General features: G+C 54.3%; 1 protein-coding gene across 2 annotated transcripts in view; it reads left to right on the top strand.

The window, feature by feature from the left end:
- Window positions 1-21,043, top strand: part of CTBP2 (C-terminal binding protein 2) — a gene marked incomplete at both ends in the record, with an annotated part of 33,716 nt that extends 12,673 nt beyond the window's left edge. For both annotated transcript variants that reach the window (XM_080695221.1, XM_080695220.1), the window contains 8 exons: window positions 11,281-11,435; window positions 11,618-11,762; window positions 13,757-13,963; window positions 17,412-17,626; window positions 18,082-18,212; window positions 18,616-18,743; window positions 19,005-19,122; window positions 20,863-21,043. In XM_080695221.1, coding sequence (XP_080551347.1) covers window positions 11,281-11,435; window positions 11,618-11,762; window positions 13,757-13,963; window positions 17,412-17,626; window positions 18,082-18,212; window positions 18,616-18,743; window positions 19,005-19,122; window positions 20,863-21,043 — 1,280 coding nt within the window. The remainder of the gene's footprint in view (window positions 1-11,280; window positions 11,436-11,617; window positions 11,763-13,756; window positions 13,964-17,411; window positions 17,627-18,081; window positions 18,213-18,615; window positions 18,744-19,004; window positions 19,123-20,862) is intronic.
- Between the last annotated feature and the right edge of the window lie 3,082 nt (window positions 21,044-24,125).

Below are 24,125 nucleotides of genomic sequence, written 5' to 3'. Positions count from 1 at the left end.
CTGCCCTGGGCGGGGACCTGGAGGGGCGGGGGAGGCGCGCAGAGGTTTGAGCCTGGGAAAGGAAGCTCCCCATGGTCAAGCCTGGAGAGTGGATACACACAGGCTGGCCAAAGCTGGAAGGCCATGTCCACCTCCCAAGCCTGCCAATGGACGTGGGTTCAGATTTGCATATCCGGCTAACCCCCCAGGGCACGTCACCTTCCTCTTCTAGCAGGGCCTTCCCAGAAGGTTCTTTCCTAGAGCGACTCAGGTGTCCAGAGCAGACTGGCCCTCGGCAGCGAGGCCCGGTGCTTCTCTGGCCTGTCGAGGCGGCCTTGGAGAAGACAGGAGTAGTCGATCCGCGGTCTTCCATAAATCGTGTTGTGCGTCGCTCATCTGCCTCCCAAGGGCCTCGTGCGTGGAGAGGTACCTCGGCAGGGCCAGTGCGCGGTATCAAAGGCAGGGATTACCCACCACCGAGAGGAAAATGTGTGTTTCCACACTTGTGGGTTAAACAAAGCAAGATGTTGAAATACCTCAGAACTCCCCGTTTCAAAAACAGATCTAGGCGCTCGTTTTGGAAAATACAGTTGGGGATTCTGCTTGCTGTAGGGAAGACTGTATTTCCCAGGAAAAGGAGAGTGAGCGGCGCTGGGTCTTTCCTCGGCTCCCAAGCCAGATGTGAGTCATGGCGTGTGTTTCCTGGGACGTTGTGGTTGAACTTCTCGGTGGGGGGTTAGAATTTTTACTTTAACTTACTGAAAATTGAAAATGTAAGTCAGTTCTCTTCCTTTTCCTTCTCTTTCTCTCCCCCACATAGTTTAGAACACTGAAACCTTTTTAAATGAAATCTTTTCTTTTCTTTTTTTTATTTTTTAATAAATGGCTTTGCAGCACCAGGTTATTGGGATTGAAATCATGGCGACAGATAAGATGAACCTTTTCAACAGTAGCCCTGAACCCTTGCGGATGCGCGGTGGAGCCAGGTCAGGATTCTCCTGGGACAAGGCGTGAAGTGTACTGTGGGATGGTGGAGCCCTGCTGGTCCCCTCCCCAAGCCCCCCAGTCAACTTCCAGGGGCTTTATTTTTACAAAGAGAGAGTAACTAACACCCTGGGTTTTTCTGTTTTGTCTTGGTAGGGAATTCTGATTTTTGTGTCATAGGTTTTTTTTTTTTGTTGTTGTTGTTGTTTTAAGCCTAACCATACACTTCCTTTGAGTCTTTAAATTTAATGTGGAGAGGGGAAAGTCGGATAATTTTTCTGAGGCCTGTGCCTTCTCCCTCACAGTCAGGCAGTCTTTCTTTGCGACTCATTTGCATGGCGATGACATTTGTTGCTCCAGTAATTTCATCTGATAATGGCTGGGCTTGCAAAGCGGATCTGAAAACATATTCCTTAATTATGCGTTGCTAAGCAACGGGAAGGTTTGGTCATAATCACAGAAAGATTATCTTCTCATTGAAGTCGTGCAAAGGTTTTGCTGAAGGAGGGCCTGCAAAACTGCCTTATTTTTCCCCCTTTCTGTTTATTTTGCGCCTCCTTCTAACAAAAACGTTCGTCGTTATTTGGATATAGGGTGAGGGATATTATATAAGTTGTTTGGTGTGTGATTGTTAACACCATTTCGCAGACCAAAGGATATTGATTTTTATTTCCTTTGCGTGGCAGCGCGCCAGCACTGAGGAAGTCTGCAGTCGGACGTCTGCCAGCAAATAAATTTCTCTGTCAAGTGATCTATCCCGCAGCACCCCTTGTTATCCTGCTTCCCCATTGTACATTCCGAGTGCCTTCGGGGCGCTGGCCTGTCAGGGCGGGCCCGGGCGTGCTGTCCCTGGTAGCCTTTCCGCTGTGTAAATGGTACTTGTGTGGCCGATTTGGGTGTGTTAGAGGCAGCCGGAGACTGGACTGTGTTGATGGCCACCGCCCCCAGCAGAGTTGCTGTTTGCATTTGGGGACAGCGTTCTGGGCTGGAGGTGCGCACCCTGCGGCCTCTGAGCCGGGAAGTGGCCGCCTCCGCGTCTTGCAGTTTGCAGCAGTATGAATACGCCGTCTCTCTGGTCTCGCCAAACGCAGATGTTTCCACCAATCTGCAGGCGCCGGGATGCCTAGGAGGTTGGCTCTCTTCTGGCTGTTGCAGAAGCCACATCCAGTGCTTCCGGGGCGGTGTCCAAGGACTGATGTTTGCGCGTCCAGTCTTCTTTCCCGCGTGCTTTGGACACTTCAGTGTTTGCTTCATCTTGGTTGGGTCTGTGCGTGTAAACAATAGGTTTCCGCCTGTGTTTCCGCCTGTGCGTCTGGTCCAGCCCGTTGACTGGGCAGTTCAGAGCAGCACAGCGCGGCTGGCAGATGCGCACGATTGCTGGGCTGCTCAGACCCGCGTGAGCGGCGCCCGGTGGGTCTGCCCCCCGCTCCCATGCCCACCTGGCTCATGGCGACAGAGCTGCAGAGCCTCAGGCAGCGGCGTCACGTGCGCTCACTGTGGCCGAGGCTTGCTGCTGCCCGGCCTCCCTGTGCCAGGAGTGTCTTGTAAACAGCAGAGCTGCCGCCACTTCCGTGTCTTTGTCCTTCCTTTGACACAGCAAAGCAGTGGCCAGCGAGGGCTCTGCTTCCAGCGGTCCGCCTCCTCCCCTGGGATGTCTCCATTTTCTCCCAGCTGTTTCCCTTGATGCAGTCAGGCTGAGGATGCCCCCTGTGCCCCCATCTAGTCGCCGGGGTCCTGCCGAAGATGCTTCCGGACAGAAGAGTTGTCCGTGGGCCACGAGGAGGCTGATGGCGCTCACCATGGTCTGTGTCACCAGCCTAGCTCACTGTCATGCTGTTGCTGACGGGCCCTAAGGTGGAAGCACTGGATTCCAACCTCAAAGATACAAACTCCTGGCCTGCGGGATCGAACCGCTCCCCAGTAAAAAGCTTTCAGTCCATCCAAACAGAGAAGGCGGCTGTGCTTAGTCACTGCCCCACGCCCTGGTGATTCCTTGAGCGTCCTCGGCGTTCTGTGGCTCACCCTCTGCACTTGGACATCTGTGCCGGGACAGGCAGAAGGCTCCCCGGCATGGAGGGATGCTGGGGATGCCTTCATCCACGCCCTGCCCCGGGGTAGAGTCAGGCTGAGGAATGGCGCTCCCCTGGGTCCCTCACCCTCTAGGGATGAGGATGAGGGTTCTGGGGCTATGACCTGGGATCTCGTGGTCAGTGTAAGCTCCTCTGACAGAAGGAGCAAATGAACCCGGACTCTGGATCATTTGTACCTCCCTATGCCAGCGCCAGGCAAGCCCCCTGCATGCTGGGCCCAGGGTGGGATGTTTGGGGCTCGCATGCAGACAAGTCTGGAGCCCTGACTTCTGGGCCTCTCCAGTCTGGGAGGGCTGGGAAGGATTCTGATGCAAAGCACAGTTACTTGACATGTGGCCAGTGCCAGGATGGGCACTCTGTGGGCCCGGGGACTGGAGCACCAGGGGCAGCCAGTCCCTCCTGTGCTTGCAGAAGTAGGGAGGCATCCCAGGCAGCTGCCTGCCTAAGGGAGGGTACCACCTGCTGCACCGAGGGATGGGCTTGTCCAGTTCTAGGAGGACGACAGGGCCCTTGGAGGTTTGAGGCCTTAACCTTGGCCTTGCCCTGGTCTGGTCCTGCTCAGAGGTGTTGCTTTTAGGGCAGCCTCCCCTGCCTCTCTGACGTGGACTTGGTTGTGTGGAGAACGCAGTTGGATGTGCTGAGCCCAGACAGTGGGACGGTGGCCAGGCCGCTGTCCCTAGTTGGGCACCAGGACCACACTGCTGAGCCTGATTCTTCCTAAAAGCTTAGTGTGCCTTCCAAGAAAATGGGTGTCTGGGGATGTGAGCTCAACGTCCCTGTAGCACCCGAGTCCTGGTGGCTCGGGCCCCTCTGCAGGGACCATACAAGGAGTCCTGGGCCCCAGCGCCTTGCCTGAAGGCCGGAGGTCCCCCTCCCCCTGGGTAAGCAGCTCTGGGCTTTCTGCCTCCCGTGGCACGGGGCGCAGTGGGTGGGTAATGGGGTTACCTCTTGCTGTGCTTTCCTGCTGGTTCGTTTAAAGGAATTGACCTGTGTTTTCATGGGAGGAAGTTAGTCAAGAGCGCCGGGGGACCTTGGCTACCTGCTGTCACCAGACCCAAGGAAGGAGAGGAGCGCAGCCTCCCGATGGACGTTCTCTAGAGGCGCGTCTCTTCTGGTTTAGAAAGCGGCTCCTCAGAGCATCCAGAGAGGGGCTAGCGCGCTGGCCCTGCCTACGGGACGCCTGCTTTGGCCTCTCGCTTGTGAGGGCAGCGCGTGGGCTTGCTGGCTCCGTGGATAAGCCGTGTGGTCAGTGGACTTTGGGCCATGACAGAGGTGGTGACCACGGAGACATTTTCAGGTGGCTCTGCCGAGCAGCTTGGGGCTCAGGTCTCCAGCACTTTCCAGGGCCAGCAGAGACACATGGTGACCGGCGCGTCCTCTGCACCATGGAGTATTTCTGAGAAAAGAGCCAGCTATGGGCTCTGGTGCACAGGCGCTCGCCCTTCTTGACTCTCTTTCCCCGATGAGGCCTGATGCCCAAGGCTACTGGGGAGCACGCGTGGACAGTAGTGCCCGTCTCCCGCTGCCCTCGTCCGTCACCTCAGGCTTGGAGGGGCTTCCTTCCCAGCCTGCACCTTGGCGGCAACTCAACCGTCTCTTCAGGCAAGAGACCCAAGGGCTCAGGGCACCCGGGACCCTCCCCGGAGGCCCCTGGAGGATGCCTCCTGTAGGGACAGTCAAGTGGCTGCTCCTGGGATTCTGGGTGGATGTCAAGGGCCAAGCTGACACTCCCTGGACCCACGTTCTTAGCCTCTAGGCTGCGATTGTGAATCGGGCCATAGGCCACCATGAGGCATGACCACATGCCCTGAGTCTGCCAGGGGGGCGTAGGGACGGCACATACACAGATGGCGTCTTTTGGGAAAGAGCGCATGGTGCCTGGTTGGCGGGTGGGTGCTGCGCCGTGACGGGGCAGCCTGAAGACCTACCTCTGCCCACTGAGACGTGGTCATCTGGCCCCCTTAGATGACCCGCCCAGGGTGGACACTGAGGTTCAGGAGTACGGAGCAAGTGCGTGGGCCCCTCCCTCTGCACTGAGTCCTGGGTTCAGTGCGCGTCTCAGCTCCATTTCCTTGTTGGGAAGACAGGACAGCGCCTCTGGCTCGGGAGTATCTCAGGGTATAAACCAAAGCGAGTAGGAGAGGTGACAGGCAAGGCCTTTGAAATGGGCTTGAATCAGTAGGCCGGCTCTATCTTAGTCATGGCAGCACGTGAGCATCAAGGGCCGGCCGCCGCCCTCCCCGTGGCGCTCTGAACTCCATTTCCACGTGTGTTGTGATTCTTGGGGGCATAGGTGATTGATTTTATTGCCTCAGTAAAGTATTGAAAGACAGTTATGGAAAATGGCCGGAAGAAGTGGCACTGACCCCGGAACTTAGGATTTTACAACTTTTGTCCAATCTTGGGTCTCCCACCTTCCAGGCATGACAATCTGCTCTGCATGTAATCACAGCGCCCAGAATGTGCGCCACCCAGAGAGGACTCCCAGGGGGGCGTCTGGTGCAGAGGACTCCCTTTACTCTGCAGCCGAGGCTGGGCCGAGGGCCGTGTGCTCGGCGGTCTTCCCAGCAGGCACCAGACCAGCCCAGGGTGTTTTCAAGCGGGGCCCTCGAATTCAGAATCTTGGGGCTCACTGGCTAAGGACTCCTTAGGTGGGCAGTGCAGCCTGGGGGAGGTCAGGCCAGGTGGCCACAGCTGGCCCCATAGCCTGTCACGCCGGACCAGGAGGCAAGCATGCCGAGGCCGGCTGCAGGTTCACCCGGGGCCTCGCGGCTGGTCCCCTGCGTCCCTTTGTCCTGGAGGTTCATGCTTTTTAGAGCTGGTCTTTGGCAGCATCCTGGGGTTCATCTCTGGGCAGAAGCTTGATGGTGCTTCTGCTTGGAGGAGGCCCACAGGGAGGCACAGGACGGGGGTAGAATCTGAGCACTTGTTGGCGCGCCTGACAGTGTGGCACTCGTGGTCCTCCCAGAGAAGTTGTCAGAACTGTAGGTAGGAAAGGAGGCCCAGGACCCCGGTCCTCCCAGATGGAAGCACACGGCCTCCCAGCCCTGCAAGGAGGTCCTCATAGCATACCGCTCCACTCCACGGACGCCATGCTGGGAAGCCCGGGAATGCGGCCTCAAGCCTCCTCTGCAGAGGCCACCCATGCACTCTGCTCCAGGAGAAAATGCTGACCCCAAGCCTTCCGGCCTTTGTCCCAGGTGTTCAGTACCGCCCGTGTCTGGCTGGGCTCTGTGTGTAAGGACAGAAGTCCTGCGTCTCACCAAAAAAGAAGTGGAGGGCACCGTGCTGTGGAGCTGCGTCCCAGGCAGTTTCATGATGCCCCTGCAGGGGCCTCTTGATCCAGTGGCGGGCAGAGCCGGGGCTCAGTGGGGCTGGTGGGAAACACCTACTTCGGGGCCTTCGTTTCCTTCAGCAAGAGACAGGAGCGGTCCATGGGGACTTTTGCAGGTGACTGAGCCAGACCATGAGGACCCGGGTCACCCCAACACACAGGCTGCACCCACTGAATGGAGCGGGACAGAATCTGGGCTTCACAGACCTTCAGTGACAATATGTGAGGGTCTTCAGGAGTCTTTTCAAGCAAATGGCAAAATCTCACTCTTGGCTTTGTTTTTATTTCAAGTGGCCAGGGCTTGGTACAGGCTGCGGGGACAGCTCCCCGTGCTGGTATAAGGAGCCCGTTAACGTGATCGCAAATAGCACCGCTCCTCCTGGGGTGGCAGGGGGCTCTGGGCTTTTTGTTCTATATTATGGAACCAGATGATATGTCTCCTACACGTCTAGACATCTGCTCCCCCTCTGGAAGGCATCCTTAGACACACTCATGCCCGCACAGGTGTGCTCACAGCCAGGGTCATGGTGGTCACCCAGCAAAACCCGTGGGCCAGGGAGCCACGGGCATGAGGGGTGACAAGTGGAGATGCGGTGACTGTGACCCAGATGCAGGTTTTATTTAAGAAGCCAACTGTTATCAAGGCATCGCAGCCCCTCTACCAGACCCCAGTTGCAACGAAGATCAAACTTGGCAGCTTGGACTGGCCGTAGCCAGGTCCTTCATGGGCACCGCCAGCTACTAGGAATTCCTGAGCACGGTCACCCCAGTAGCCCAGCCCTGCCTGCACTGAGTGGCTCCAGCCCATCCTCCCATGAGAAGCTTTGTAGCAATCTAATCCAAATGCTTCTGCCTGGATCGCAAAGAGTATCAGATATACTCACAGTTAAGAGAAACCTCACTTGAGGAGACCAAGTTGCACTGCAGCTCCTGATGCCTGTGGTCCTGGAGGCTGAAGAAGGAGGATCACAAGTTCAAGTTCATCCTGGGCCACTTAGCAAGACCCCGTCTCAAAACCAAAATATAAAAAGGACTGGGGATATATCAGTAGTAAAATGCCCTTGGGTTCAATCCCCAGTACCAAAAAAAAAAAAAAAAAAAAGGAGAAATTGAAACATGGTCAAGCATTTGCTCAGTGTGGTAGAAAGTGGTTTCTGCAGGATTCTAGGGGCAGGAGGAACTATTGGGGTATCTAAGAAGATGGTGGTGCACTTTTAATCCCAGTACTTGAGAGGCTGAGACAGGAGGATCAAAGGTTGGCGGGCAGCCTCAGCTACTATTTAAGCCCTTTGCAACTTAGTGAGGCCCTCTTTCAAAATAAAGAATAAAAATTAGGGCTGAAGGTATAGCTGAGAGGTAGGATGCACCTGGGTTCAATGCACAATACCACAAAGAAAAAACAGTGCATCCTTGTGTCCTGGGTCACCTAGGTAACTACCCAGGGAAACACCCCACCCGGCTGGCCAACTCCACCCTGTCCAGCCCCATCCAGTCCCTCAAGTGAGATCAGAGGCTACTTTCCAGCTCTAGTGGCACCACGGTTTGGGGCAGAAAGCCACATTGTCCCACCTGGAGGCCGCCTCCCCTTGGGATCTGTACCACCTTTGGGCCTGGTCTTCACTGTTCACACTGGCAGCCTGGCCCACTGCTACCTTTTTGTCTAATTTCACATTGTCTATGAGCATTATCAGCTCTGAGCAGCTCCAGGCCTAGAGACAGACAGTAGCCTGCCCTCAAGCGGTCACCCCGCGTAGCCCCGGTGGACAAACACGACCCTCGCTGTCCAGAGGCGAGCCCGAAGCTAGCCAGTAATTGACAACAGGGGGCCACTGAGCTCTCTGCCCTGGAGTCAGCACCACAGCGTTCCCCTCCCAGCCAGCTGCAGCTGGAACTATCCTGAAGCGGACGGCGAGGCAGGGGACCCGCTCTGTGCCTGGTCAGCAGACACTGCCCCACAGCGGCCTCCCCGGCGTGCAGAGGCCTGTGGCCGTCCTCGGCTCCGTCTCCCACCTGAGAACTGGACTGATGGGCAGCATCATCCAGTCCTCAGCAGCTTTGAGATTTGTATGTCCGGGAGCTTTTAGCGAGGTCTTGAAACAGAGCCCTAACCGTTTCTTGTAAACTCTGGTTTTTCAAGAATCCCCACAAATGCATCTTGGGCTTCCTTCCAATGTCCACTCCTTACACGTGGGGGTGTCTAAGTATTTACCCACATCCAAAGTCTCTTCCATCTTATCACACGTGAACTTTTCTCTGTAAGGTGGCCATTATGTCCTCATACGTTAGAAGTTGCAGTGTGTGTGGTGAGTGGGTGGTCTCTCTGGTCCTGCAGGACATCATCCAGGACCCTGTCCCAGCCCCTGGCAAGACAGGGTAGAGAAAGAGGCTGGGTTTCCCGGGAGGTGGACAGGTTCCTTCTGGAGCTGTCCCCCTCGCTTCCCCTCACTGTGCTGGGGTCCCCTGTGGCCCCATCTTTAGTCCCATACGGCTCCCTGGTACCCCTCTACCTGGTGCACAGGACACAGCCTTGGCCACTCCCACCCAGCCAGCCATTTCCAATCAACATCCTTTCCAGCCGAAGACTGCGGCAAAACTCCTGTTTCCTCCTATAAAGAATTTGCAGCCAGGTAGCACAAGGGGCTCCTGGACCAGCATCAGCAGAAGGGAGGATTGAGAAATCCCAAGGAAAGGCGACCAAAGTTGGGGAGGGATTCATCGCTAGGCAACCTGGAGTTTGTTGCCGGGGTAACAGCTCCATGCATGGATGCCGGGGATGGACATCTTGTGGCGATGGCGCGAGTCCCCTCCAAATGCATCAGATGACTCTGGCCTGTGCCTGCGCCGTTCTCCTGCGGGGTTACTTGTTGATTAACAGCTTGAGTTTCCTGCTGTACAGCCCGCGTTGTCTGACCCGTCCTGACAACATCCTGAAAGGCCAGGCAGGGAGTTCTTGCCACGCACTCCGGGACCGCCAGGCCCTTGGCCCGTGCCTGCTTTGAGGTTTGGCCATGTCACTGCTCTCTTAGTAAGAAGGGAGGGCCAAGGTAGGGTCTGCACCTTGGCTTTCTTGTCTCCTCAAGGGGACTCCGTGCTGGGGTGCACAGTGAGCTTGGACTGAGGGTGTATTTGGTGCACTGCTTCGCTCCCCTCTGAGTGGCCTGGCTGTAAGCAGGGTTCCGGGGTCTGGTCTGAAGACATCATGCCTGTGCCCTGGGAGAGCCCTCTCCCTGTCCTTGTGCCTACCCACTGAGGACAAGGGAACATCGGGGCCACGAACCAGGGAGACATGGGGTCTGCCCTCAGCCCTGTCCCCACAGGCGCCCTGCGCGGAGGTCGAGGTCTTGGGGAGACAGCAGGTGCAGGCTGGGTGCATGCACCTCAGGGGTCTGGCTGCCCCTCACAGGCTCGAGTGGACTGTGATTCCCTTTGAGCCCAGCTTGTTCGCCGGGGCCAGAACAAAAGCTTTTTCTTTGCTCTGGGTTCAAAGAGACGATTGTCCCAAGTTTCTGCAGCTGTGGCTGAGGAGCTGCGCCCTGTGAACGGTGACCGTGGGAAGGTGGCCGCAGCTCCAGGCGAGGGCCTGGGGATGCAGCAGGACCCCGCCTGCCCCAGCCCATCCAGCAGCCACTTCAAAGGCCACCAAGCCCCCTTTAGGGTGGTCCAGGCTGGGGAGGGCAAGCACGAGGGCAAGTGCGCCTTGGCAGAGGTCTCTTGCTGCTCGGGGTCACACGGAGGCCACGTGGCCCTAGACGTCACACACCCCTGCAGGAACTCGGCGGAGCTGGGTGGCCCCTGTGTCCTCTGCAAGAGAACAGCGGTAGCCAGGGCCTGACCTGCCCAGCTTGGCATGAGCGGTGCAGGCACATTTCTGCAGCAGCCCTGAATGTCGGGTGCAGAGCTTGGGCTGCTGTGGGAATTGATCTGGATGCTAGGGAGCCTGAGTGCCCAGAAACCTGGCCTGTTCGGATTTTTAAACCAAAACTCCACTTTGACAAGAAAATGGAAACTTCCCCCTCCTGGCGGGTCTCCCGAAGGTGGGTAGTGGCCCTTGTTTAGCCAGGGCGAGGGGGCTGATGACCGTAGGTGTAATATGGTCTATAGATAAGGCTCCGCCGTCCCCAACCTGCTGCAGCAGATGAACTTGAAGGAGGTGGTCATGGCGAGAAAGGACTACTTCTGTACAGAAGGCCCAGGAAGACACCAGGGCCGAGCTGTGGCTGCATGCAAGGCAGGGGGCAGGCGAGGTCTTACTGCCGTCCTGCTGGAGGTCTGGACGACTCTGAGCTGATCTGTGCAGAACTGTTGCAAATCTGCTTTGGCCAGTGTGGGGAGAAGGGCCCCGCCACCCCTGCCTCCTCAGTCCATGCTGCCGGCCCTGGGGAGCCGACGTGGTATGACCACTCTGTGGCCCTTGAAGCTGACCCTCCAGGCCCCACAGCTTCGTGCCCTGATGCATCCTCACGCCCTGCCAGATGGGGGCTGTGACTGCCTGGTGCCCGTTTCCACAGCGGGCTCCTGGGGAGGTTCCCTTGGTGCAGACGCCAGCACTGGCGTGTTTATTGTGAGGGAGAGCTGGTGGCAATGCCAACCAAGAGCCACCACGTAGCGCCCATGGCATGGGTGCCTGACAGGCTGGGACCTCGGCTGTGCTAGGCGGCCTGTGCTGACCTGCCGCCGCCTGACTCATTCCTTAGCTCTGCGTGGCCATGGAGTTAGCGCTGTTCGGTCACTTAATGAGGGCCAGGTCCTTGTCCCCAGCCCACAGCCCAGCAGGTGCAACTCTGTCTTAAAGCAGGTCAGAAGCAAGCCTGTTAGGAGCCCCACACTTAACCTGCAGCCGGCGCAGGCTGGCCCTGCCTGCCTGCCCATCCTGCCTTCCTTCTCTGCTCACAGGTATCCGCCCCCAGATCATGAACGGCCCCCTGCACCCCCGCCCCCTGGTGGCACTGCTGGACGGCAGAGACTGTACCGTGGAGATGCCCATCCTGAAGGACCTGGCCACCGTGGCCTTCTGTGACGCACAGTCCACACAAGAGATCCATGAGAAGGTGGGTCCCACCCCACACTACTGTCCCCCTTGGGCGTCCCCACCACCCCTGGCCTGTGTGCCTCCCAGGACAGTGACAAGTGCCTGCACAGCCGTGTCCCCAGCTTGTGATTCACCTAAGGAAATGCCCCGCCTCGGCTTCACAGGGGACTGGGTGCTGACCTGTGCTCTGCTTCCCCGCAGGTGTTAAATGAGGCTGTGGGTGCCATGATGTACCACACCATCACCCTCACCAGGGAGGACCTGGAGAAGTTCAAGGCCCTGAGAGTGATCGTGCGGATTGGTAGTGGCTATGACAACGTGGACATCAAGGCCGCGGGCGAGCTGGGTGAGCATGCAGCGCTGCCCGGCCGTGCGCGGGACCCTCCGAGGGTCCCCTGTAGGACCTCGTCAGCTCCGTTTCCAAAGCCACAGTTGGCACAGTCCCTGTCCCCAGAGCTCTCCACGGGCGTCCCTCGCCGAGAGCAGCTGGCCCAGACCCCACATCCCATCCACAAAGGACCCTGGCGCTCATCCGCTGAGGAGACAGGACAGGCCGTGGCCCAGGCCAGAAACAACAAACTACTGTCCGACACCCCACCCAGTCCCGACGGCAGAGCTTTCCAGAGAACACGACCTCGCTGCCAAACCCCACCTGGGCTGTGTGCTGTCTGCAGACACAGGAGCTGAAGGCTGACCTGGTGGTTATGGGAGAGAGCAGGAGTTCACAGTACTTGCTTTGTGTTCAAGATACACCACCCCTACATCCCTGTGGGGGCCGTACTTACTCCTGAGCACAAGGGGCGCCCTCCACGCTGCCCTGGTAACCTCCACCCCAGGCCGAGTCTTGGCAGCAGGAACAGGGCAGAGGGGGTCGTGCCCTGTGGAGGTCAGAGGTTGGCCTTCCCCCACTTTGTGTACAGCCTGCAGCTCAGAAGAGGAGAAAGGGTCCCGTCAGATTCCTAGGGCCTGGGAGCCTGCGGCTTCTAGTGTTCCCCCACATGTGGGAAGCCACGTGCCTCGCGGCCTCTTCTGAGCCTTTCAAGCTACAACTTTGCATTTCCCCCCAGCCAAGCAAGGATATCTGTGTTTTAAGACAAATGTTCTTTTGCCGTGGAGGGAGCCGAGCCCCAGGCTGGAACAGCGGAGGTCGCGGGCCACACACCAGTCCACGCTCACAGGAGGTGTGAGCACAGGGGCCCAGCTGCTTCCTGGGGGAAGACCCAAGCACAGGCAGGCTGGGGCCAGAGAAGGCCCTCAGATCTCAAGACGGCACACAGAGGCCAGGGAACAGAAATTTGTTTCCAGAGTCACCCAGGCCCACAGATTACAGCTCTATTAAATAGGATGGGGAGCCAGGCATGGTAGTGCATGCTTGCAATTCCAGCATTAGGGAGGCTGAGACAGGAGGATCGTGGTTCAATGACAGCCTTAGCTACTGAGGGCAGCAGGGAGGGCTGCCAGTGCCCAGCTCAGTGCCCAGCTGTGCTCCTTCCCCCAAAACAGCCTCCTACCCAGGAAGATAAATGCCCAGGTCCTGCCTGCCCAACTCTTGTGCTAAACTCCTCTCCGAGGCGAGGCTGCAGGTGCAGATTCTGGGCCCTTGGCTCTGTGCCACGGAGCCCAAGGGCATGACCTTGGAGAAGCCCTTGCCTGAGACTCCCAGGAAGCAGGAGGACCTCCTGCTCCCGTGGTTTCTATCAGAGCAGGTCAGGGCTATAGGAAAGGGCAAGTCAGACTGTTGTCTATGTTAGGATGGAAGTGCTTTTTAAAGCTATTAAGACATGTTTCTGTGAGTCAGGCATGGTAGTGCATGCTTGTAATCCCAGCATTTGGGAGGCTGAGACAGGAAGATCGCGGTTTGCAGATAGCCACAGCTACTAGTGAACTTTCGAAATAAAGAATAAAAAATAGGGCTGAGGGTATAGCTCGGAGGTAGAATGTCCCTAGGTTCCATCCCCAGTATCACCAATAAAAAAAAGAAGTGTTTTTTTATCCAACTTTAAGATAGCATAAACCAAAGAGCTAATCCCCAGGACCCAGCACAGACTGAGCGGGGCCCACTTCAAGGAGTCCTGCCAGGGTGGGGCGGAGATGCCACTGGCTCCCTGCTGTTCCACGTCTTCCTGGGAAGTCATGGCATGCCCAGGGTGGAAGCGCCCACCCCAAACTCACCCACCGGAGCTGGGCTGGGTATGAGTCCAGTCGTGGGCCTGAAGACCTCACTGGGCAGCTGCCCTCCCTGTTCCAACCCCCGTCCTGGCAGGGTGGGCTGGGAGCCAGGATGTCCCTACAGCACCTGGGACTTTTCTCATCTCCGCACCTGGCCCCTGCCTTCTGCAGGGATCGCTGTCTGCAACATCCCATCCGCGGCGGTGGAAGAGACGGCCGATTCCACCATCTGCCACATCCTCAACCTGTACCGGCGGAACACGTGGCTCTACCAGGCGCTCCGGGAAGGCACCCGGGTACAGAGCGTGGAGCAGATCCGTGAGGTGGCCTCGGGAGCGGCTCGAATCCGCGGGGAGACACTGGGCCTCATCGGCTTTGGTATGTGCCTGGGATGCCCTGTCTGCAGCAGTTGACTGTGGGAGTTCCTTATAGGCAGAGAGGGACACACACACACACACTCACACACACACACACACAGCCGCCACTGCCAAGTCCCGTGGGCCAGGGAGGCCAGAGGTCAAGAGCAATTAGGGGGCTAGATCAGGCTAGATCCTGGCTGGCTCTACAGGAACGGTCTCTGCCGCTGGTCAGGGCTGGCAGTAGGTAGGAGCTGCCCCTTCTGAGCAGAGGCGGGTGGGCAGGCTCTACATGATGCCTTATGGATGAGTGTGGTTTGGGGAGGGGGCTGGAGTCTCGCTGTGGCTGAGGGCCGGCTGGGCTCCTGAGGGTCCTGGATGCCTCCAGGCTGAGGTGGTATCAGGGTGTCTCTGAAGGAGTCCAGCCAGAGGGTGGCAGTATGCGGCTGTCAGCTGGAAGGCTCCCCTCCCTGAGGAGCTCAGAGCAGCTTCCTAGCTCCCCAGCAGATGGCCCTGATGGGAAGCCGGGCCACTGGGCACACGGGCTGGCAGGGACGACCAGCCATCTCGCCATCGTCCGTGGACACACGGGGACGCCCCGACTCGTTACCAGGTCTTGACCCCACCTCTTACCAGCTGTGCAGCCTGGAGGAAGTTACATCTCTCCTTTCTGTAATGGGGACCCAGAGCTGCCTCTTGAAAAATGGTTACGTTCTGGCTTCGAGAACATTCCAGAATCTGATCGGCCTTTACCTGTTTCTAGATAAGTGGCTGCGGGTCGGGACTCCTAGGAGAGCCATAGAGCCCCTCACCCCAGGAGCCCCACTTCTTCAAGGAGTGTGGTCAGCTGTGGGAAGCTGGGAACTATGTACTTTAAAACTTTTTTTGAGCTGTCAGCCTTATTTAGAGCTCTACCTTGGAATAATTGAAATTTGGGGAACCTAAAAGGCCTCTGTTTTCTTTTTATGGTGCTGGGGCTCAAACTCAGCCTAAAATGCTGGGGAAGCCCCACTGAGCAGCCGTTTTCTTCAATGCATATAGTTTGAGCGCTGCAGCGCCCTCTGCTGGCTCTTGGCCGAGGGTCTATGGGGGGGTGCCTCTGCCCTCGGTCCGAAGCCTGTCCTCTATCACTTTGGCCACACCCTTGTCGTGCAACTTTCAGAGGCCCTCTCCACCATGCTTTCTCCAGGGCTGTAAGCCAACTACCACAGCCTTCCCAGGTCCTGCACACAGGCTAACATGGCCTCTCCCTTGTTCTAGAACAACAGTGGGAGACAGGAGGCGGCACAGTCACAGGCCACCCAGTCCCTGCTGCAGCCAGCCTGCTGGCAATAGTGGTAGCCATGCTTTCAAAGAGAGAAAAGCCCGGCCCAGTGCTTGGGAGGCTGAGGCAGGAAGATCGCAGGTTCAAGATCAGTGTCAGCCACAGCCACTTAGCAAGACTCTCACCAACCTGTTTCAAAATACTATTTTCTTATATTTTTTATTTTATTTGTTTATTTATTTATTTTGGCGGTACTGGGGGTGGAACCCAGGGGCCTTCTACCTCCAGGATACACTCCCAGACCTATTGTTATACTTTTTTTATTTGGAAACAGGGTCTCTTAAGCCAGCGCGGCTGACTTCGAACCTGTACGATCCTCCTGTCTCAGCCTCCCAAGCACAGGGATTACAAGCATGCGCCACCACACCCGGCTCAAAATACAATTTTTAAATTTTGAAAAATATAAAAGCTGAGTGTGGTGGCATACGCTTGTGATCCCAGCATTTGGGAGGCTGAGAAGGGAGGATTGTGGTTTGAGGATAGCCTCAGCTACTACTTAGTGAGGCCCTTTGCAATTCAGTGAGACCCTGTTTCAGAATAAAAAATAGGGCTGGGATGCAGCTAGGAGGTAGCATGGCCCTGGGTTCCATTCCAGTACTGCAAATGGATGACTGAGGGTGTAAGTTCAGAGGCACAATGTCCCTGGATTCAATCGGGATTGGCAAGAAAAATAAATAAAAATAAAAACATGGGGAAAGAAAGCAGGAGAACAAAACAAAAGCGCTGAGAACTAGAGCCTGCGCCACCTGCCTGGCTGCTTAAATGTGCGCTCTGCACTCTGGGCGGCCGCTTCCCTGGATGAGAGAGCGTTAGCCCCAGAGCAAAGTGCACAGTCAGAGGCTGGCGAGGGCTGCTGGTTTTTTAGGAGGCAGCACTGGTCCTGTCGAGCAGGGCCTCCCAGCAGCAGTCCTGGGTGGTGGATCTTTTTTAAGTACCAAGAGACAGACGGTCTTGGTGCATTTGCTCCTCTGCTGTTGCAGGGGGCTTTGGTCCATGGAGAATGGGAGGCAGAGGCCGGAGTAAGACAGAGCAGGTCTATTCACAGTTGAGGCCCAGAGAGCAAAGCTGGAGTCTGAGCTCTGAATGGTGTCATCATACAGAACATAGGGCCCCAGTGGGCCAGGCTTTGATTGGACCAGTAACCGGGGCACCAACGTGGAACTCGAGTCAGGCTAATTTCCACTTCCTGAGCTAGATTTCCCATATTTGCCTCCACGGGGCCAGGAGTGGGCAGTGTCATGGTGGGCTCCATGTTTTGAGACCTTGCGGCGCCATCTTGGGCTCCACGTGCTTGGGAGTGGGCAGCGCCATCCTGGCTCCTGTTTCAACACTTCCCTGTGTCCAGCCGCCGTCCAGTTCCACCTGCTCTTCTGCCCCTATGCTGGAGGTCCAGCTAGTATCATGGTACACTGAGAGGGATGTGGTGGGTAATGACCCACCGCTGGGGCACAGCTGTCCATCCTGATGGGATGGCCTTATCAGACCCTATGATCAACCAAACCATTTAGTTCTCAGGCTTCTGAAAATTGCTCTGGGAGGCAGGGTAACTGTGGGGCATCCCTGGGTCTGTGCCGATGGTGGCCATTGCTTTCTTGCCTGTTCCGTAACATGTTTTAACTTGGGGGTCCCAGCTGCGTGCTGGAGCCAAACATAAGGCTCCACCGAGAGGCTCTTGCCTCTCACAAGAGTGAGTTCACGCCGCCTGCTTGTGAGTGCAGCTCAGACGGCCATGACATTGACCATGAAGCTCCTCCCAGGAGCAAACCCGGTGTGAGCCAGGCCAGACAGTTCCCCGTTAGCAGCAGAGCAACAAAGGCAGGGTGCTCGTGCCCAGCCTGCTGAGCAAACAAAGAAACAGGAAGGCGATGAGTGGGGGCATCTGGCGGCCACACCTGGGGAGGCCCACAGGGCTCACGAGAGCATTCCAAATACGCCCTAGGCTTGAAAATGTCTTTAAATTCCTGCTGTGGCTAATGTAAGCAGCGAGTGCTAAAGTCCTCACCCACGACCCCACCCCACAGGTCCAGGTGGCCTGTGAGTGCGGTGCTGGCCTCAGAGGCCACATGGGGCGGCACAGCAGGCCAGGCGGGCGGGCCGCAGTGCTCCAAGGAGCCGTCACTCACCTGGACATTCTGTCTCTGCACAGGTCGCACGGGGCAGGCAGTTGCTGTTCGAGCCAAGGCCTTTGGATTCAGCGTCATATTTTATGACCCCTACTTGCAGGATGGGATAGAACGGTCCCTGGGCGTGCAGAGGGTCTACACCCTGCAGGACTTGCTGTATCAGAGCGACTGTGTCTCCTTGCACTGCAATCTCAACGAACATAACCACCACCTCATCAATGACTTTACTATTAAGCAGGTAACTTGGGGACGGACGTCCTCGGACCCGGGGCCTTCTGTCAAGGCAGCAGTATTTGCTATGGCCCTAAGAGGGGTGGGAAATGATTCACAGACTCACTGCTGAGCTACGGAGGGAGTCCTTGGGACAAATCGGTGATCAGGATGGCATAGAAGAGCACAGGGTGGGGCGGAACTAGCCCAAGACCCAGCTGGGCCCATCCTAGTTGGCCACATGGCAACTTGTGTTACAGCTCAGGCAGGCCTGGCCTCCAAGAACAGAAAGCCTTCACACTTTCTTCATGGCCCCTGGCCTCCAGCTATCACGACTTCTATTCCCTTCCTGCAAACTACACAGCCAGACCAGCGAGACTCCCAGCCAACTGCAGCTGTACACCCCGATTTTATTCTCTGCAGCAGCAGCAGTAGCAGCAGCAGCAGCAGCAGCAGCGTAATACCTTCTCTTTCCTCCCACAGATGAGGCAGGGGGCGTTCCTTGTCAATGCAGCCCGTGGTGGTCTGGTGGACGAGAAAGCCTTAGCCCAGGCCCTCAAAGAGGGCCGGATACGAGGGGCAGCCCTGGACGTACACGAGTCGGAGCCTTTTAGGTGGGTGTGGCTGCAAAACTTTGAGCCTAGTGAATTCTGGAGATGACACAATCTCTCTTCTACAAACTGCGATTTTCTCATTATTCGCCAAAAGTCCAGAGATCATTGGAGAGGGGAGACAAAGACATATTTGATGGTCTTGCTCTGTAGACAGGCTTCGTTGTACCGTGCAGGATTCATCTGGTCAGAGGAAAGCAACCCTCAGTGGAACTGGCTTTTCATTTTCTGTCATTTTATTTTGAAAACTGTGCTGTAAAATCCCCAGCCCAATAAGACACGACCGAGTGCGCTCTTACCTACATAGCTACCAGTCTACATAGCCAAGACTTCCGTTTTGATGGGCGGTGTGGCCAGAGTATCAGTCAACATTTCCCATTTACTGAGTTTTTTTCCTTTTCTCTAGCTTTGCTCAGGGTCCATTGAAAGATGCACCAAATCTCATCTGCACTCCACACACAGCCTGGTACAGTGAACAGGCCTCATTAGAGATGCGGGAGGCAGCTGCCACCGAGATCCGCCGCGCAATCACAGGTGAGCCTCTGCACCTCCGCCACGGCCTGGCTGCCGCTGATCCTGCCATGGAGCGGCAGGCTGCTGCAGAACTCACCCTTAGGGTCAAGTGCATTCAGTACGTATGAACTGGGCTGTGGTCCCTGGAGTCCCAGCCACCGTAGGCTGGCGTACGCTGCAGAAAAGGTGGCGCCTCACAGAGCAGAAGGGAATTTCTCCCGACTAGGAAAGTATTTAATAAAGACCTTAACGTGACTGTAAATGCACTTGCTCTCGTTCCAGGTCGAATCCCAGAAAGCTTAAGAAACTGTGTCAACAAGGAATTCTTTGTCACATCAGCTCCTTGGTCAGTAATAGACCAGCAAGCAATTCATCCTGAGCTTAATGGTGCCACATACAGGTGAGAAGAGGAACTGCGCTTGCCCTAGCCTGCCTGTCTCAGGGCACACCCTTGAGAAAGACAGCAGACACCTGCGGGGCCTGTACCTAAGCTGGACACTAAAGGAAAGTCAGCCCTCAATTGCAGTGGGGTGGATAACATCATCCCTTTCCCAGTGCCTTTCATGAAATAAACTCGACTTTAGGGAAAGTTTAGAACGAGTTATAAAATGGAAGCAAGAAATTCCTCTTTGTGGAGAGGGGGCTGGCGTCGCATGCCTGTAATCCCAGTTCCCAGGAGGCTGGGACAGGAGACCATAGGCCGAGGCCAGAGTCCTACTGGAAAGCCAGTGAGGGGAGAGGCGCATTCTGGCATGCCACTTGGTAAGCTGACTGTAGTGGGGTGGATGGAATCAGGACCCCTTCCTCCCCCACACCCAGAGTGTGGGCAGCCATGTGCCAAGTAGGAAGTGTAGCGCTCTTTTCAGGGCTCCTCTTGTAGGGCTGGCCCCACCTACTGCCAGCAACATCCCTGGCCGCTATCCACTATGCCAGGAGGCCCTCCCATCCCAGTTGTGACAACTGAAGGTACCTCCTCCCACGTTACTCCATGACCGTCTAGCAGGGTTAGTAGAAAGGAGGCTCTGAGGACGGTGCAGGCGCTCCCAAGTCACGTGGCTCTCCACAGTCCTTGACTTCCAGGTATCATTTCCACCCATCAGCGCGCCAAGACCACTCACTGACTGGGCGGTCCAGCCTGGGGCTGTCCTTACTCCTTCAGATATTAATAGAGGGGCCCAGGGGATTCCCAGCTGTTGAGCAGTGCTGGCTGCCAGGCTGGGGTGGGGTGGGGCAGGGCAGCATGGCTTCCGCTCTGCAGGGAACCATCCTCCATGCCCGCTCTTCCTTTAAAGCACCTACCTGTCTTGTACGCATGTCTTTTGGGGGGGGGGGTTGTTTTTTTTTTTTTTTTTTTGGTGGTACTAGGGATGGAACCCAGAGGTCTTCTACCTCCAGGCTACACTCCTAGACCTATTTAATATTGTATTTGGAGACAGGGTCTCTTAAACCAGCTGAGGTTGGTTTCGAACCTGCATGATCATCCTGTTCAGCCTCCCAAGTGCGGGGATTACAAGCGTGTACCGCCACGCCCAGCTTGCGCGCATGTTTAAATACATGGAGTCACACTAGTGCCTGAGAACCCCGTTCCGTAGGTAGTCGTGCAGCACATCCTAGTGTCCTGGCACGCAGAGGAAGCTGAGCCAAGAGCCAGCTCCGCGGTCCCAGGCCACAGAACCAGTCCAGGCAGCCATTTGTTGTTACTGAGAGTGAGCTACAGCAACAAAGGCTGAGTGGTTCACAAACCACAGAACAAACAGGCCCGTTTGGAGTTGCAGACTGCTTGACCTCTCCCTGTGTCCTTACAGAGCTAACTGGGCCCCTTTAATAAGGGTACTAATCCCTCTGGTGAGAACAGCGCCCAGTCTCATCTCCTCATGCCTTAGGACACATTTAACAAGGCCAAACAAAAAACTTGCAGCCGATCTGCACAAAATGTCAACATCTGCAATTATTATTGGAACATACTTTCCTGTTTAAAAGCCATAGAATTAGCAGCCCAGTCTAGGTGTCAACGTTTCATCCAAACCCAGGCCTCTCCTTGCTGGTTGGATGGGGAGGACAGTGAAGTAGCTATAACTACCTGTGAGGGAGGGAGCTCCCTGGACTCAACTCACAAGGCCTCTCCCTTCCTGCTCCTTAGGTATCCGCCAGGAATCGTGGGCGTGGCTCCAGGAGGACTTCCTGCAGCCATGGAAGGGATCATCCCTGGAGGGATTCCGGTGACTCACAACCTCCCCACAGTGGCGCACCCTTCCCAAGCTCCCTCTCCCAACCAGCCCACAAAACACGGGGACAATCGAGAGCACCCCAACGAGCAATAGCAGAGATTGCTGAAAGGTGATCATTCAGACGAACTTGGGACCAAGAGACAGCGGAGAATGGATGAACTCAGAAAAGGAATTCTGGCCGTCTTTTTAATGATCTGGACACTCCTCATTGCTGTTGCAGTGTCAAAGCTACAAGAGCTAGACAACTGAAGATGGCGTCTGCTCATGGAAGCGCCGAAAGACTGGGATGTGATTTATTAACGACCAACTTCTGTTATTGTGTGTTAAGTTTTTCATCTGTGCATCAAATCACAAAGAATAAATAGAGCTTTTTCCTTTCAGTCCCTTGGGCACAGCAGATCTGAGCACCTTGCCCTAGAATGTTGCATCAAGAGTCCAAACATCAAAATAAAAAATATTAAGAGGAAATCCCCATCTATGACTCTAGTCCCTTTGGCCTACAGGGGCTTGTTACCTCTCTTTGCTAAAATTACTACAGAATGGGGAGAAAACTGTTGGCCTGTGTTAGACATCTGCACGCACAGGACTGAACACGGTACAGGCTCCTGTACAGAGAAGTGTCTCACGTCTGAGCTGCGTCCTGAGCGGGCAAGTCGGTTGTGAGTTCAGGAATACCCTCTGATGATGCAAAAAAAAAGAAAAAAGAAAAAAAAGTATTAAGTTTCACAAGCTGTTTGTACTCAGATATATTTTCTCAGTTTCAGATCCTCAGCTATTTTATTGAGTGGAAAGTCTTGAACTGTAAGGGTTCAAGAAGAATAATGTTGCATTTCCTTATGTCTCAGGAAACACTTTTTATGGTAACTTGTCAGATTGTCTATGAACAAACCCACTTTTTTAGACATTGATAAATTCTTTTCTTCACGTGATATTTTATACAAGAACACTTCAGAGGTGTTATTAGATGTGACTGATTTTAACAAATCCTATTAGATTTGTATCAACTAGTTACATGTTCTCTTCATAGTCTTTTGTGAATCATTGCCTTTCTGTTTGAAAAGATGGCCTATTTTGAGCCTTTGTATAGGTACATTCCTGTTTTTGTGACAAAAGAAAAACTTTAAACTGTCCCAAACAGAAAAATAATGGCTATCAGAAATGTTTTGTTTTAGTGTGAGTTACCGTTACTGTATTTGTTTATTGTAAAGGTGGACATTTAGCGTTCAGTGCAGTTTTCAATAAAAAGTTCTGAAATTCCAGTACATCTCACCAGTGTAAAGTTTCCCACTTGAGATGTTCAAAGGCAAGTGCATTGTCAGTTAGCCAGTCTTCAACTCCTGTTACCCCAAGGTACTAACTACCTGTTCCTTAACAGACTCAAGACCTCACACATGTCAGCTGACTCAAACCATGCTACCTTTAAGGTAAAAAATGTTGCATTAGAAAGTTTCAGAAACCAAGATGGCTAATGTAGAGGGAAGGGAGTTTTTGTTTTGCTTTTTTTTGTCAGTAATCCTAATAACACTACAAAGAGGTGCTGCAAAATAGTTAACATCAGCCATTTCCATAAATTGAAAACTTTAAATTCATTTAATGGATCTTTCTTTTCAAATAGCATTAAACCCTTTATAAAAGCCCAACGATTCCAGTGTCAACTCCCTCTCAGCCTTTTCTTATTCTTCCCTTTACATTAGAAAGCAGTGGTTTCGCTTGTGTGTGTGTGTACACACGTGTGCATGTGTGATGGGGTTCGAGCCAGGGCCTTGCAAATACTAGACAAACACTCTACCACCGAGTTCCAGCCCCAAAAATGTCTTAAAGCTTAACAGCCTGCATGGCTATGTGATATCCTCTCACAGGTAGTTGGTAACAACCATCCAACTCTCCCATGAAAAATTACAGACGCTACCTGAATGAGAAGACGTAGTTATCACTGCCTGTCATCTCAGGAAGCAGGACACTGGCTTTCATAAACCACTTATCAGATGAAATTTGCACCAACAATTTTACGTAATTTACCTTAACATTCTTTTAAGTCTGAGACACAATGAGACTAAGCCAACAATAGAAAAAGGCAGGTCTGAATCCATGGTGTGCCTGTGTTTTAATTGAATCTTGGTTGCTCAAACAGTCCTTTTGGAAATGATTGTGTATATATATGTGTACACACACACACACACACACACACACACACACACACACACACACTCCAAAGAAGAACAGATCATAAACAGAAAACACCATACTGGTTTCACCCTAGAAAAAGAACGATAAGGTTAAGTCCACACAGCTCAGGTATTACTGTCAAAAGACAACCTAAGACATTCATGTCTCTCACCCAGCCAAATATAATCTTTGAAAAAGGACTGCATACTCTATCTGGGGACAATAATTATGGCTGTTTAATAGTTCAAGAGCTTAACATAGCATTGATTCACCAAAAGTTTTGGCCTTTTATCAGCCAGCCCATCTGTGAAAACCACGTTAGCCCCTTTCCTGTCTAGTTCTTTCCCACAGGGAAGAATGCTATACACCCATCAGACTACATGTGGTCAAAGGTCACTAATCATAAATAAATAAATAAATAGAGAGCTCCGGGGGAAGTACACTCACCAACCACCACACACAAGAGGACCTGTGGTTCTCTGGGCAGCGTCTGAGTGCACATGTAAACCCCAGAGGCCAGACGCTTTTCTTATGTTTTTCTAATGCTTCTCTTTGGCTTCTTCACTCAAGATGGGGGGCAGACTTTACTTAACTGAAACAGGATAATCTCTGCCCCCTGAAGAATTATCCCTAATGTGGAGAGCAGGTACTGCAGATGCTATGCTAAGCAAAATGGTGGCCTTCTAAAAACTTGGTTAATTATTAACCAAAATGAAAACAAACCATATGAAGTCAAGTTTGCAAGGAAACATTAGCCACTTGAACAGTAACATTTACCATTATTATAATATGCCAAAATTCATTTATATGCAATCATACTGCAAAAATAACTTTTCCCCAAAAGTTTTAGCATGCAGCAAAATTGATCCTATTATCCTGGAAACGCCTTTCACTGAGTGTTAGTGTTCACAGAGAGAGAACTGAGGGCCTGACAGCGCATGGATACTTTCTGTTTTTAGTATTCCAGCATCCACTTTGAAGTTGTACACATTTCAATACCATCTAAACA

This window comes from Muscardinus avellanarius, assembly GCF_963383645.1.
Source record: "Muscardinus avellanarius genome assembly, chromosome: 4".
NCBI classification, from domain to species: Eukaryota; Metazoa; Chordata; class Mammalia; order Rodentia; family Gliridae; genus Muscardinus; species Muscardinus avellanarius.
This window is presented reverse-complemented; position numbering and strand designations above follow the sequence as displayed.